Source organism: Lepus europaeus, chromosome 2 (assembly GCF_033115175.1).
Source record: "Lepus europaeus isolate LE1 chromosome 2, mLepTim1.pri, whole genome shotgun sequence".
In the NCBI taxonomy this organism is placed as follows: domain Eukaryota; kingdom Metazoa; phylum Chordata; class Mammalia; order Lagomorpha; family Leporidae; genus Lepus; species Lepus europaeus.
In genome coordinates this window covers 82517760-82532758 of record NC_084828.1, presented here as the reverse complement: position 1 = coordinate 82532758, position 14999 = coordinate 82517760, and the positions used below count along the sequence as shown (strand labels likewise).

The window sequence follows — 14999 nt, the reverse complement described above, 5'->3', positions numbered from 1 at the left end:
TCAGGAGAAGCCAGCTGTCTCCCAGATGGCTCACACTCGAAGTGCGGGAACCACCAGAGGACCTGAAGTCGGCACCTTGGCCTCCCAGCTCACTGACACCTTCTCAACAGTCACAGCGCCACCTCCCGCACCCACGCCCACTGAGCACACATCACAAACCGAGACTCGCACTCCATCACCTTCAGGCAGCAGCACAGCCTCTATCTCAACCCCAGGCAGCCACAGCCATGGGAGCCAAACGACAATGCCAGCTTTGTCATCAGGGACAGCAGGAGGGCCATCTGTGGTGGGGCCCACCACCCTGAGTGATGCAGCCCTTAGTTCTCCTTCTTTAGTTGTCGACTCAAGTGAAGAAGTTCTAACAGGCCCCAAGTCAGTCGTCCCCGAGAAGACGACAGCTGTGGTCGCTTCACCAGTACATCCCAGTGCCTCCTCAACGAAATCCACACAAGCCCCTCCCTCCTCAATGGGCATCTCCAGCGCATACCCTCGTGGGCCTCCTGCAGCTGTTCAAACATCTGCCATCACCTCCAGGACAAGGCTGACCTCTGTAAGCTCTACAAAGAGTCCTGGGAGCCTAGGCAGCTCCACACTTGCTGCACCAGACGAGTCTACCTCTCACCCATTACCCAGCATTGCTGTTGCAAACACACCAGAAACCAGCACTTCATCAGCAGGGGTAACCAAGGCCTACACTCACATGCCGACCTCTGCTGTGTCCCCATCCATTGATGCACACCCAGCAACGGATCTGTGGGCTAGCCCCACCAGCCTTGTCACCAGCCAAGAGAACCCAGGAGACCTCTCAGCCACCGTTACCAGAAGCACCACCTTTGATACCTCCGCAACAGCAGGCCCAGCAAGGCAGTCCACACCACGCCCACCTAGCACCTCTCCTCGGGAATCCTTGTCTGTGCCCAACATAGGTCACACTCACGCCACACAGACCACACCAGAATCCCAAACCATGAGTTCAATCACCCCCGTGACTGACACACTCAATGTGGCAACATCCGCAGCCTCTTCTGCCACACCAAGTGGACCCTCATCCTCAGCAAGCACTCCTCAGGAGGCATCCACCATGGCTGAGGTGACAACCTCCATCCCTGCACCCTCCGGGGACAGACACCCAGCCACAGGACCATGGGCAGCACCAACCAGCCCCGGCTCCACCCTCCGGCCCTCCGGAGGCCCATCACCTTCCACAGCAAGCACGGTTTCCCGGGACACTGCTGTCACCTCCACATCAGGGGGCCCAGGAGGACAGCAGGCATTGCCTTTTGCAAGCACCTCCCCTGCCACAGCCCAAGTCATTTCCCAAACCCACCAGACGCGAGGCACAGAGACCACCGGGGAGGCTCAGCCCAGCACACCAGCCTCCTCAGTGCCAGACACCACCGCCACAGCCACGGCTGCCACACCTTCCCCCACGGCAAGTAGCACAACCTCCGGAAGGGCTTTCCCGGAAACGGCCACTGCAGCCAAGACCGCCGACTTTCCAACAACTCCCTCCAGCAGCAGCCACACAACTCCACCAACGGCTGAGCTGTTGTCCTCTGGCACCAGTCACGACGCTACCCCTGGAGCCGTAGGAATGACGTCTCCTGATGTACCCAGCACCTTTTCTCCTACCATCACTGGGGTCCCGACTGATTGGACAGCGTCTTCCAGGACCCCTCAGGAGAAGCCAGCTGTCTCCCAGATGGCTCACACTCGAAGTGCGGGAACCACCAGAGGGCCTGAAGTCGGCACCTTGGCCTCCCAGCTCACTGACACCTTCTCAACAGTCACAGCACCCGCACCTCCCGCACCCACGCCCACTGAGCACACATCACAAACCGAGACTCGCACTCCATCACCTTCAGGCAGCAGCACAGCCTCTATCTCAACCCCAGGCAGCCACAGCCATGGGAGCCAAACGACAATGCCAGCTTTGTCATCAGGGACAGCAGGAGGGCCATCTGTGGTGGGGCCCACCACCCTGAGTGATGCAGCCCCTAGTTCTCCTTCTTTAGTTGTCGACTCAAGTGAAGAAGTTCTAACAGGCCCCAAGTCAGTCATCCCCGAGAAGACGACAGCTGTGGTCACTTCACCAGTACATCCCAGTGCCTCCTCAACGAAATCCACACAAGCCCCTCCCTCCTCAATGGGCATCTCCAGCGCATACCCTCGTGGGCCTCCTGCAGCTGTTCAAACATCTGCTACCAGCCCCAAGACAAGTCCAAAGAATATGAGTCCTACAAGCGTTTTTGGTTCTACACTGTCTTTCCGATTTCCACCTTCAACCAAGGCCATTCTTGAATCATCTTCAGTATCTGAGCATCCTACTCTCCAGGCATCCACAGACTCCTCTTCCTCCCACTCTACTTCCTTTAGTAACTTAGGTACAACTCAGACCATACCAAGTTTCCATGCTTCTTCTAGTAATTCTTCATTGTCTCAGTCTATACCTGGCCCTCCCAACACCAGCAGTCCTCCTACCCTAGTTCCAGGTCACACCGCTCCCCTGTCAGTTACAAGTACTTCCTCCCCACCCACAGCATCTTTGGGCTCCACAGTGAAGACCAAAACATCAGGTAGGTGGGGACTCCAGTATCTCTAGTGGCTCACTGGTGCAATTCAGTCTGTAGGAGCACTAGAGAATGTTGGTAAAGCAGCATTGCAGGTTAGAGCTATGGTCAATCCCACCCCGGGGGAGGAGGAAGTGAGCAGCAGGTGTGGTGGGTGACAGGGTCTCATCTCTGCCCTAATGGAAAACTGCTCATGTAGGCGGTGGTTTGGATATGATAGTCAACAGACCAAGAAGGTTTCTAGCTGTCTCTTCTAGCTCCTGATTTCTCTGAATCTGTTTGACTCTGCTACTCTATGACTGTGAGATCCCCTCCTGTCTTCCTACATGTCCAGGAATGATCACAACCTCACTGTGGACAAATGGTGGGAGAAGCACAGCACTGTCACCGCCCTCAACAACCTCCCTGACCCCTACGAACTCCACGCCCACCACATCCACAGGCTTCCGTTCAACAGCTCCCTCTGTCCCCGTCCAGCAGGGACAAGGTGAGTGAGGCTAGTGGGCCCTCTCCACCGTGCGACTGAGCTAGATGTAGACCTTACAGCTGTGGTAGTTACATGGGATCTGCCAGGGAAGGCCCTGAGTCACTGGGGATCCAGTTCTCTGTTATCTCCACTGTCCCATCTGCTCCACACATGCCCGTGGAGAGGGGATGTAACCAATGCCCAGTCTCAGCCTGTTTGCTCAGTCTCTGCTCCATCAGGTCAAAAAGGCCTTACAGGGGCCCGTGAGGCAGAGCCGAGAGTTGAGCTGATGGCACAGGCTAGGAGCTGGAGACAGAGCAATGACCAACGTGCCATTCAGCAAGGGCCAGATCAGTCCTGGTAGGTGCAGTTAGGGGAACTGGCCTACAGTATTTGGTGCACTCACTGGAAAATCGCTCTGGGATGTGGGCGTGGTTTCCTGGTGGACAGGAGGCTTCCTGGCAGGAGAGTGTGGGAGCCAGAGGAGGAGGAGCGCCCCAGGCCGTGGGGGGTGGGGGCCCTGAGCAGCTGCAACCAAGGTATGGGGGTGAGCCTAGCCCGGGGCTCTCTTTTGTGCAACTGTGGTGCAGGTGTGAGGGATGAGGCGAGGAGAGCAGCAGAGGTGGCTGCAGGATTCCAAGCAAGGGCAGCTGAGGCCCCAAGGAGTCGCTGGTGCCAGTACAGAGAGGAGGAGAAATATTTAGGGCTAGGCTGCTCCAACTGGAGGGCAAGCATTCAAGCGGGTCCCGGGACAGTCTAAGGACTTCTATCTGGATAAATACCATCTCGGGAAGCAAGTCCTAGAAAAAGGCCGCCTTTCCGTGCCTAACCGTCACTACATAGGAGTTTTGCCTTCCGACTTCAAAAGCATCGTGGCAGCCATGACAGAAGCAGGGCAGGCTGTTGGAGTTCTGACCGCGGGAACTGTCTTTCTCCAAGAGTGGGTCGGGTTAGGGAACAGGTGCGGGTGGCGACGGGGAGAGGAGTCTCCGGCACGTGGCACCCCTCGGGGAAAGCAGAGAGCAAGGGTGAGGAGCGGGGCGGCATGGGAGACGACCTCTGGGAGACCCTCTGAGGCCGGGATGAGACCAAGGCCCTCGAGGACTTCCTACTCTTCTCTCCCGCGGGCCCAGGCGTCTCCCTCTTTCCCTACGGGTCGAGCGTTGGAGACACGCAGTTCGTCAGGAGGACCGTGGACTTCACCTCTCAGCTCTTCAAGCCGGGCATTGGCTTCCCCCTGGGCTCCTTTCTGCGAGATTCCCTCTACGTGAGTCCCCGGCTACGCGCAACATCCGGGGCCTGTGCTCCCCGACCCCCGCAGTCTCCGCCCAGGCTCGCGACCTGGGGGCGGGGCGAGTGGAAGCCGCGACCCGGGGGCGGGGCGAGTGGAAGCCGGGCGTGCCAGGCTCCTACTGAAGAAGGAGCGCATGGGCACGGTCTGCTTTCGGGTCCGCTCCCCAGCTGAGGGGAACAGGCGGGCAGCGAGGCGAGACCTCCCTGTCGGGGCGCACCACAGCGTCCTTATCCCGGTAGACAGGGTGGACCCCGTCAGCTCCCTGGGGCTTGCTTGCATGAGGCCTTGTTCTGGGTCAGGGGCTGCCCTGGGGCAGCTTGACTGGTTCCTGCAGTTTCCGTTTGCTGCGATGACTTCCTGGTTCCCGGAGCTGGAGCTGGAATGGCAGGCCTGGCCCCTGCGGCCTCAGACACTGTGAAAGGGCAGCGCAGCGGAGGAGGGAGGGTGTCGATCCCTTTAGCTCTGTCGGCTGTACCCCAAGCTTCAGGATGAGACCACGGGGTTGCAGTCAGGGGTCTTCCACTGAGGCAAGCCAAACCCCACAGCCTCCAAACCCGGCGCTGGGGGAGGGTACTGGTGTGAGATCACCGTGTACACACACAGCCCTCCCTCCCTGAATGGTAGCCTTGCAACTCTGTGCTCAGTTCACAGACAACGGCCAGATCATCTTCCCGGAGTCAGACAGCCAGATCTTCTCCTACCCCAATCCGCCTCGGCGAGGCTTCACAGCCTGGGACCCCGTGGCCGTGGTGGCTCCCTTCTGGGACGATGCTGACTTCTCCATCCGTCGGGGAACCATATTTTACCAGGTGGGAGCTGGCCAGGGAGACCGAGGGCCATGTGGAGGGCATTCAGGGGCTCCAGCTGTCCCAGCCTGGGCTCACAGGGGCAGGCAACGGAGGCTTAGATCAGGGAGAAGAGAGAAGGCCAATGTGGAACACTCTGCTTCAGGAATGCTCCCCACTTCCCCCCAGTCAACCCTGAGAAGACCTGGGGGAGCCAGGGAGGAGGGCTGTGGAATTCAGTGTGGTTTGGAATAAGGCTGCAGGGGGTCTACATCAAGCAAGACCTCTCCTGAGCTCCTGGGGGTGGGTTACTAATTCCAGCTGGTGAGAGCAGGGGATGAAAGATACTGCAGCCAGACTCTGGTGGTCCTGCCGTGGATAAGGTGCTGCAGAGGCTCCAAAGAGGGGGAGACAGTGCCTGTCTCCAAGAAGCCACCAGACATGGAGAAGTAAAAACAGGCAGAAGTGGCCACACTCTCTGAGCTAGTGCAGGAGAGATTTGTATTTCTGGGCCAGAAGCCTCCATTCCACACCCCCAGGCTTTCCTGCAGCCCATGTTTGCACTGATGTTAAGGTCTGAAAAGCTCGTAAAAATGCAGGCCTGGGACAAGGAAGGATGGGCAGCATGAGGTCTGTGATGAGCGGGGTCCCCAAGCAGAAAGGGGGGGGGGTCCTAGGGGTGTCACATGGGCCTCTCATTTCCATTCCCATCTGCCCTCTTTGCACAGGAATATGAGACATTCTATAATGAATACAACCCGCTAGTCTGGCAGGTGGAGTCTTGGATTCGAAGGTTCACAAACTCCTGGAGCTACAAAGCCAAGTGGACCTTAAAGGTCACCTGGGCCAACGCCCCCGCCTATCCTGCCCAGTGGACCTTCGGGGTGAGTGGACCCATAGCAGCTCCCCGGGAGCGACCTGGGAATCCCAGGCAGGAGCTACTTCGGCAAAGCCCCCTGACTCAGGAAAGAGCACTGACTCTGGCTGCCACAGCCACCCCCACCACTTGCTGAGCACTCACTGGGAGCCAGGCCTTGGCCATTCACAAGGGGACTACAAAGTGTTCACGGAAACAGAATTTAAAAGTATGTTGATTTGGTTGCAAAAAAAAAAAAAAAAAGTTGAAATCCATGCCTATGAGGATTCTTCAAAAAGTTAATGAAAAAAATGTATTTATGAACAAACTATGCATGGATTCCAAAATATTCTTGGCACCAACATAAACTTTTAATTCCATTTTTCCATGAAAAATTTTTTTTTGACAGGCAGAGTGGACAGTGAGAGAGAGAGACAGAGAGGAAGGTCTTCATTTGCCATTGATTCACCCTCCAATGGCCGCCGCGGCCAGTGCACCGCGTTGATCCGATGGCAGGAGCCAGGTGCTTCTCCTGGTCTCCCATGGGGTGCAGGGCCCAAGCACTTGGGCCATCCTCCCCACTGCACTCCCGGGCCATAGCAGAGAGCTGGCCTGGAAGAGGGGCAACCGGGACAGAATCTGGTGCCCCAACTGGGACTAGAACCCAGTGTGCCAGAGCCGTAGGCAGAGGATTAGCCTGTTGAGCCGTGGCGCCGGCCATTTTCCATGAATTTTTAAAGTTCCCTGTACTTACATGACCCCAGCGAACCAGGTGTTATGAGGTTGGAACACAGGGACTGGCATTTTTGTGGGTCAGACACAGCTGGCTATTGGCAGTTGCACATGGCTCAACCCGATGTTGTTTCCCACATTCGAGATGAGGAAGACAGTGGTCAGAGAGGGTAAGCAACCTGCTCAGGGACACCCAGCTAGCAAATGAGGTCTCAAGCCACTCACTAATTCACTCACTCAACCAACCATTGACTGCCGGCTGTGCACAAGCCCCATGCCTTCACAGAGCTCCCACCTGCTGCAGGTGCAGGGGACAGTCTGCACAGTGTCCTTAAATATCCTCCAGCAAGCTAAGACCCCTTCCCCCCAGCTCTCTGACATCCCAGCCAATGTGTCAGAATTCTGCAGCTTCTCTCACGAGCCCTCTTCTAACTGGGCCCTAACCCACAGCCGTTTATCTCCCCTCCTGGATAAAAAGTCACAGAGGTGGCCGATCCACCAAGGTTCAGTACTTGAATCCCAGTCAGAAAGCTGCCCTAACCAATCCCAAGTTTGCCAGCATTTGAAGCCCAGGTGGACCAGGAACAGGTGATGTGTGTATTGGGGAAGGAGTGGGGGACAACAAGGAGGAGACCCCACATCTCTCACAGGCATCCCTATGTTTGCCTCCCACCACCTGCCAGACCTGCACCTACCAGGCCATCCTCTCCACCGACGGGAGCATGTCCTACGCGCTGTTTCTTTACCAGAGCAATGGGATGCAGTGGGATGTAGCCCAGCGCCCAGGCAACTCGGTCCTCATGGGCTTCTCCAGGTAGGACGGGAGCAGCTGGCAGCCCTGAGCAGGTTACAGGGAGGGTGCAGAGCATGGTTTGCTGCACCAACACCCCTGTGCCCTGGACGAGACGAGGCTCCTCCTTGCTGATGCTTCTGGCTCAGGCTGACTCCAGTTCCCACGGAGCCTCCCACCGCGCTGTTTCCAATGAAAAAGTCCCCATCTGCTCTTCTGCCCTCTTCTTTCCTATCCCAATCCTGGTGCAGTGTCATCGTTCCCAGAGCTTTGACTTCCCTGATTCCCACTGACACTGGCTGTCCTCTCTCGACTTCTCAAGTGTCAGAATGATAACAAGTGGTGGTAACAGTAGACACCATGTACTATGCCCACTCTGCAGATAAGAGGGCTGAGATACAAACAGATCACAGGCTAGGAAGTGGCAAAGCAGGGATTTGAACCAATGCTTGGGGAGGCTGGAGTCTGCCTTCCTGGGAATTCTTCACCTACCTAGAGCATACAACAGGGGCTGTGGATGGTTGAATGGGGGTTCTTGTGTGTGAGGTGGCCTAGTGTCTGCCATAACAGTTCACCAGATGTGCTGGGGCATGACAGTCAGTTGTGACGGTCACATGTCATTTGTGGCTGGTAATCGCTACAGATCGTCTCTGCTTGCACTGGAGTGTGTGCAGGTTGTCCCTGTATTACACTGCTTTCATTGGCTTCTTGATGTGCCGTGAAGAAGAAAGGAGTGGAATTACCAACCAGCCAGGAACTGCACACCGTCCTGACACAGCCAAGGGAGGCCTTGCCCATGTTATGTGTCATCCAGCCTGAGTCAGACAGGAGAGAAGGCCAGGAGCCAGCACTCTGTGGAGCAAGGCTGCAGGCGGCTGCTCCCTGCTGTCCTCCTGGACCTGCCACTGAGGATGGTGGCAGTGGAGGTGGAGGTCTCCATATCATTGTTTCAGGTCCTCACTCAGTGCTGAGCGATTTACAAACATTACTGCACTTAATTCTTACAACACTGTGAAGCGGAAGCTACTGTAATCCCTTTTAAGAAAATATTTTATTTATTTTTATTTGAAATGCAAATATATATATATATATATAGAGAGAGAGAGAGAGAGAGAGATTGTTCATCCACTGGTTCACTCTCCAAGAATCCACAACAGCTAGGGCTGCAATAGGTCAAAGCCAGGAGCCCAGAGCTCCATCCGGGTCTCCCATGTGGGTGTTAGGAACCCAAGTACTTGAGCCATCATCCACTACCCGCCTTGGTGCGCATTAGTGGGAAGCTAAGTGGGGATTCAAACTCAGGCACTCCAGTATGGGATGCAGGTACCCCACGTGGTGTCTTAACCACTGTGCAAATGCCTGCCCCATCTGTGACCCCTTTGACACAGATGTGGGCACTGAGAAGAGAGCTTAAGTAACTTACTTGCCTGTGGTCACCAAGCTAGTTAAGTGCTAGACTCCACAGGTGAACCGTGGCTGGCTAACTGCAGAGACCACACCCCTCTCCCAGTGTGCTGTCCCCTCCCTTATGTTTCTCTCCAGTTCCTGGGTTCGGGGAAACAAGCAGACTGGAACTCTGCTGTTTTCGTGCCCCTCCCCCCGGCCATGTGGGTCTGCCAGTTCCTTGCAGGCAGGGATCAGATGGCCGATGGCCTCTGCCCACTGCCCGTGCGCCTCGTCTCCCCTCCTGCTCAGGCTGAGCGGTTGACCGCGCAGTTGGCCGGCCAGATACATGAGCAGATTATCATAAACAATGATTATTCTTCTGAAAATCTTAACAAACTGAGGAGCTGGCCGCATGAGTGCGGATGGGCTGGCCAAGCAGCCCAGCGAACGATCGGCCTTTCAGCTCAGAGTTTGCGCTCGGGCCGTGCGTGCTGACACCTGACAGCTTTTCCTTTGCCTGCAGTGCAGACGGGTATTTTGCCAACAGCCCGCTGATTTCCCGGCCAGTGTGGGAGAGGTATCGTCCGGACCGATGGCTGAATTCCAGATTAGGTAAGAGCGCTGCCTGATGGCACTGTGGAGGTGCTCTCTACTCCGCCCACCACTGTGGTCCTGAGGGCAGCTTGCTACACTCTCCACCACCCCAAAGACTGCCCCACAGCTTGCACAGTGGGGCCTCCTACAGGGGTGCTTAGGACTCAGTACTCCCGGGGAGCAGACAGTACCCTCCATCCCTCAGACACAGGACGGTCTCAGTGGGGGCTGTGTTTCCTCCCTCAGCAGACACCTGTCCTGGAAGTGAGACCAGGGTGCTGTGGGAGGCGGGGTTATGAACGGGCAGTTGGGACAAGACCATGCTAGCAGCCAGGAAAATGAGAAACAAGAGAAAGCCAACTGCTACTGGCTCTCCAAGAGCTTGTAATTGGGTAAAAAGCCAGACTGTGGTGGCTGGTCCATGGCTCAACGTGATGCCTGGAGGCCCCGACAGTTCCCAGAGGGTGAGAGAAGAAAGGACGTTTGGGCATAGACATTAGCCGTGTCAACTGTGAAGCATTTTTGAGGTCCTGTTCGTTTTGTGGCAACAGTTTTTGGTAACTGGAAACATGAGCTAAGTCAAGGCCCCGGGCCAGCTTACGAAGAGGGCTGCCCATCACATCAAGGCCTTCTCACGAGATGCATCTGTGAGCCGGGAGATGGACTGTGATAGTGTTGTGCGCGCATGCATGTACGTGCACATGTGTGTGTGCGTGCATGTGTTGGGGAAGAGTATCTGATGGGTTTCTTCTGACACCAGGCGGAGAAGATACATGAGCAGATTATCATAAACGATGATTATTCTTCTGAAAATCTTAACGAATTGTGGTTATGTCGATCATTTCTTCACCTGTGTGGGTACAGGGTTAAAATCTCCTGTGCTGTATCGTGTCCTCCCTGGCTGTGGAATCCCCTTGCTACCCTTCATCTGGGGTGGGCAGCATGTAGCTTCCTAGGGGTTAAAGTCTCACGTTGAACCCCTGTCGGGGTTTCTCCTTCCAGTTACTCCTCTCCTCCAAAGTCTGGGCACAGGGGCGGTTTCCTTGGCGTCATGGCATTAGAGCAAGCCCCTGCACCCACCTCTGTGCACTGGGGAGAGGGAGGGCGAAGGTTCAAGGCCCAGTGTCTGATCGTGTGACCAGGAGGGGGGTGGTTTCCCTGACTGAGGCACGAGCTATGTGAGGATGTGATCTGGGGGGACTGGAAGGTGTTGGAGCCGACAGGGACAGCGGGGTGGGCCAGGGTTGGCTCAGAGCTGTGTACAGGTGAGCCCTCGCCGCCCAGCACTTGTCCCAGGGTTTTATCCTAAGATCCAAGATTTGAAGGCTCAAGGGCTTACATCAAAGGGGCTTTGGGGGAGGAACTATTGCCAGTCTCAGCTGAATCCCCCCCATCTCTGAGCTGTCCAGAGATGTGGGGAGTGGCCTGAGGGTGTGCATTTAGGAGCTGTGGTTAACACTAGAGCTAGAGCAGGCCTGAGGCCCCCGGCTCTGGGGCTGACCCCCTTCCCTTGCTCCTGCAGGCCTCCGGGGGCTGCAGATCTACAGGCTCCACAGGGAGGCGATACCCAACTACCGTCTCAAGTGCCAGCAGTGGCTGCAGAGCCAGCCTCAGTGGCCCAGCTGGAACTGGAACCAGATCTCCTGCCCTTGCACCTGGCAGCAGGGACGATGGGACTTACGATTCCGGCCTGTGGGCTCAGGTGACACCTTCCTGTCCCCAGAGCCTACCCACCTACCCTCTGCTCGTGTCTGACCCCCAGCAACCTCTCCCCAGAAACACTCCTCTGCCCCACCCCAGGCATCCCCCAGCCTGGACCTGATGTGTCTGGCCTTCTTGCAGGCTGGTGGGGCCATGGCGGTGGCCGGAAGCTGTGCCGCTTCTCCTCCTGGCAAGGAGGCGTGTGCTGCAGCTACGGGCCCTGGGGAGAGCTTCGTGAAGGCTGGAGAGTGCACAGTCCTTGGCACTTTGGTATGTGCACCCATGGAGAGCTACTCCACCTGCTTGCGAGCCCACAGCTCTGCCCAGCCCGGCTGTGAAGTGCCAGAAATGCCTCTTGTCCCCCTTGCCCGAGTTCTGTCTGCCCCTGATCTTAAAGTTAGGAAATGCCCAGCATACCTGCCTGCTGACTGCTAGGGACTGATGCTGAGGGGCGCCTGTCCCCTCCCCCTTGGCCCTGTGGCCCCAGTCCAGGATGGGGACATCTTCCTGGGCAAAGAGCGAGGCCCAAGTCTAACCCATCCCTCTGGTCCCACATTGGCAGGCTGTGGGGCAGCTCCCTCTCTGTGTCCTTCCAGCCTCCCCCCATCCCTTCGCAGTCTCTGTGGTCCCTGACCATCAGCCAGGCCCTCCCACTGTGTGCCCCACTGTACAATGGCCCTGACTCACCTGCAGGCTACGAGGGCCTCCATTTGGCCATTCACTGAGCAGGGTGGGATTGGGACAGTTGCAGGCAGGTGCCACAGCCACGCTCCTCTGCTTCCCGCTCCCAACACCGCTGTGCCCACCCCCCTCCCTCTGTGGCTGGTCCCCCTCCCCATCCCTGTGGCCCCCAACATGCTGCTCTTCCCCACAGAGCAGGAACTGGAGGCGCAGAGCTGGTGCTGCCACTGGAATGACAAGCCCTTCTTCTGCTCACTGTACCAGCGGAGGCAGCCGCCCATCAGCTGTGCTGGATACAGGCCCTCCAGGCCGGGTGAGGGTTGAGGCCCAGCTGCAGCATCTGGGGCAGTGCTTGCCTCTTGGCCTTGGGGTCAAGGAGCCTGAATCAGGAGAGGCCCAGCCTCCTGGGACAGAGCTGCAGCCACAGGGCATGCGGGGGACGATTCCTCGTGGGGCTGGTGTGGGTGTGTGTGACTTTGCACATAGCATTGGCGGAAGGGGAGAGGATGGGGGCCCCCAAGGGCAAGAAGTCCTGGAGGAGGCGTGCCCTCCTCCACGCCCCCTCGCCTGGCTCGAGTCCACCCCAGCAGATGCCCTGCCTGGGGAGCGTGGGCGAGCTCAGGTCTGACCCCCAGCTTGCTAACGTGGTACCTCCTGTTTTCTCAGGCTGGATGTTTGGGGACCCCCACATCACCACCTTGGATGGCGCCAATTACACCTTCAATGGGCTGGGGGACTTCCTGCTGGTCCGGGCCTGGGATGGGAACTCCTCCTTCCTGCTGCAAGGCCGCACTGCCCAGACCGGCTCCGCCCAGGCCACCAACTTCATCGCCTTTGCAGCTCAGTATGAGTCCAGCAGCCTGGCCCCCATCACGGTGAGGGAGGGGCATCCACATGTCCCTGCGTCCCCCCAGACAGGGGCCTCCAGCTGCAGCCCGAGACCCGGGAAGGGGAAGAGGGCAAAGAAAGGGAAGCAGGCGGGTGGGAGGACACTGCCAGCCAGGAGAGCAGCCCCAGAGGAAGACCTGGCCCTGGCTCCTCCACTTACCTGAAGCTCACTTTGAAGGAGCTGCTTAGCTTCCAGTGCCTCGGTTTTCTTTTGATAAAATGGGGACAATACCTCCCTCGAGTGGCTGTCATGAGATTTGAATGAGATCACCCAAGAGACGTGTCTAGCATCCAGGCTGCCACGCAGGGCCCTCCACAGGTGTCAGCAGGCACAATCTCACTGCCACCCTCTCATCACCTTCCTCTGCCTCCGGGGCTCAGGTCCCGGCCTGAGCGCCTCTCTGGAGCCTCCTTCCCAGCTCTCTGCTCCCCCTGTCAGTCCAGCTCAGGACTCCTCCTGTTCCCTTCCAGGTTCAATGGTTTCTGGAGCCCAATGACACAATCCGTGTGCTGCACAATAACCAGACTGTGACATTTGAGACTGACCTTGAAGATGCAGAAGGTAGGCTGGGGAGAGCAGCCAGCCGGCCTCTCCTGTATCCCCGGGTGGGAGCGCAGCGGGCTGCCCAGCACCCTGGGGGCAGAGTGTGAGGGCATGGAGGCAGCAGCATTGGGCGCAGCAGGCCACCCTGGCTGTGCCGTCAGCAGCTGGGCTGCCCAAGGAACACCACCGTCGGTGCAGCACTGGGGTCCTCTCCTTTGCTAACACCCAGCTCCAGGCCCCAGGAAGAAGGAGTGGTCCGGGCCCTGGGGTGGCCCTTGTATTTAGTCTGGGGCCACTAGGATAAAGCCCCACTATGACATCCCAAGGCCGTCCTGGGGTCTCCTCTCTGCCTCGGGGGTGCACCGCCACCTGGTCTCGTGGCCACAGGGTTCCCGTGCTGGCTGCTTCCCCATCTGTCACCATCCTGCAGGCCAGGAGATTTTCAACACCACCGGGGTGCTGCTGACCCGCAACGGCTCTCAGGTCTCAGCCAGCTTTGACGGCACGGTGGCCATCTCGGTGATGGCTGTCTCCCACCTCCTCCACGCCTCCTCCAGCCTCCCAGAGGAGTACCAGGGCCGCACGGAGGGCCTCCTGGGTGAGTGGCAGGGGTGCAGACCCACACGGACACCCCCGCAGGGCTCCCCCTTCCTGCATGGAGTGGCCACCTCTGAGGCTCACTTCCTGTCCTCTCCTCTGACCCCCCCCACCCCGGGCCGCAGCAAGCATGGGCTCTGGGGCAGGCGCCCACCCCCATTTTCCCTTCCTTTCTGCAAATCCCTCCTGTCTACCTCTATTTCCTCCTTTCTTTCTCCTCCTCCCTCCCCAGAGCTGCGGTGTGCAGTGTGGCCCCTCCCCTCCTCCCTGAGGCCTGAACCCCAAACAGAGGCACCTGGCACAGGCTGCCCAGGTCCCTCGCACCCTTCTGGGTGGGGGGGCCACTCCCAGAGCATCCAGCCTCCTTCTGTGCCCCTCAGGGCTCTGGAACAACAATCCCGACGATGACTTCCGGATGCCCAATGGCACTTCCGTGGCCCGCGGGAGCTCCGAGGAGCAGCTTTTCCACTATGGGATGACCTGTGAGTCTGGGCCACAGGGCAGGGCGTGGGAGCCAGGTGCCATGTCCCCTCCTTTGTCAAGTTGGGGCCAAAGGCCAAGAGGAGGCCTGAGGGTGCTGGTGCCCACCTCTACCCCCACCCGCTTTGTCCCCTCCACCACCTCACACCTGGAAGAGGCCTGGGAAGCAGGTGGCCCTTCCTCCAAGGGCAGAGATTTTTAGGCTCCGATGCTGGAAGCCATTCTGTCCCTCGACTGCCCTCCCTAGCCCTGAACACAGAAAGTGAGGGTGAGGTTGGGGAGACACAGCAGCAACCGGCAATAACCCCAGCCCTCTGCCTTTGCACCCGGGTGTTACAGGGAAGCTCAACGGGACAGGCCTCCTTGGCCAGAGGGACGACCGGCTGCCTCCCACCTTCACCCCTGTCTTCTTCTCCCAACTGCTGGACAACAGCTCCTGGGACCCGGCTCTGGTCTCTGGGTGCAGTGGAGACAGACAATGCATCTATGACGCGCTGGCCATGCGAGACGCCGGTGCAGGAATCCACACTAGGACGCTGTTTAGAAAGTACCGGCAGATGAACGCCACCCAGAGTGAGTGCCGAGGGCCGGCGAGGCCTTCCCAGCAGCAGGAAGAGACAGGGAGCGGGACACAC

General features: G+C 58.1%; 1 protein-coding gene across 1 annotated transcript in view; it reads left to right on the top strand.

Moving 5' to 3' along the window:
• The window catches only part of MUC4 (mucin 4, cell surface associated), a 53455-nt gene that overhangs the window by 27840 nt on the left and 10616 nt on the right, over positions 1 to 14999 (top strand). The window contains exons 22-37 of the mRNA XM_062181110.1: positions 889 to 1935; positions 2470 to 2576; positions 2905 to 3057; positions 4170 to 4303; positions 4975 to 5139; positions 5844 to 5999; positions 7387 to 7517; positions 9403 to 9491; positions 10996 to 11175; positions 11316 to 11444; positions 12049 to 12168; positions 12522 to 12730; positions 13215 to 13305; positions 13718 to 13885; positions 14265 to 14366; positions 14704 to 14937. Coding sequence (XP_062037094.1) covers positions 889 to 1935; positions 2470 to 2576; positions 2905 to 3057; positions 4170 to 4303; positions 4975 to 5139; positions 5844 to 5999; positions 7387 to 7517; positions 9403 to 9491; positions 10996 to 11175; positions 11316 to 11444; positions 12049 to 12168; positions 12522 to 12730; positions 13215 to 13305; positions 13718 to 13885; positions 14265 to 14366; positions 14704 to 14937 — 3215 coding nt within the window. The remainder of the gene's footprint in view (positions 1 to 888; positions 1936 to 2469; positions 2577 to 2904; positions 3058 to 4169; positions 4304 to 4974; positions 5140 to 5843; positions 6000 to 7386; positions 7518 to 9402; positions 9492 to 10995; positions 11176 to 11315; positions 11445 to 12048; positions 12169 to 12521; positions 12731 to 13214; positions 13306 to 13717; positions 13886 to 14264; positions 14367 to 14703; positions 14938 to 14999) is intronic.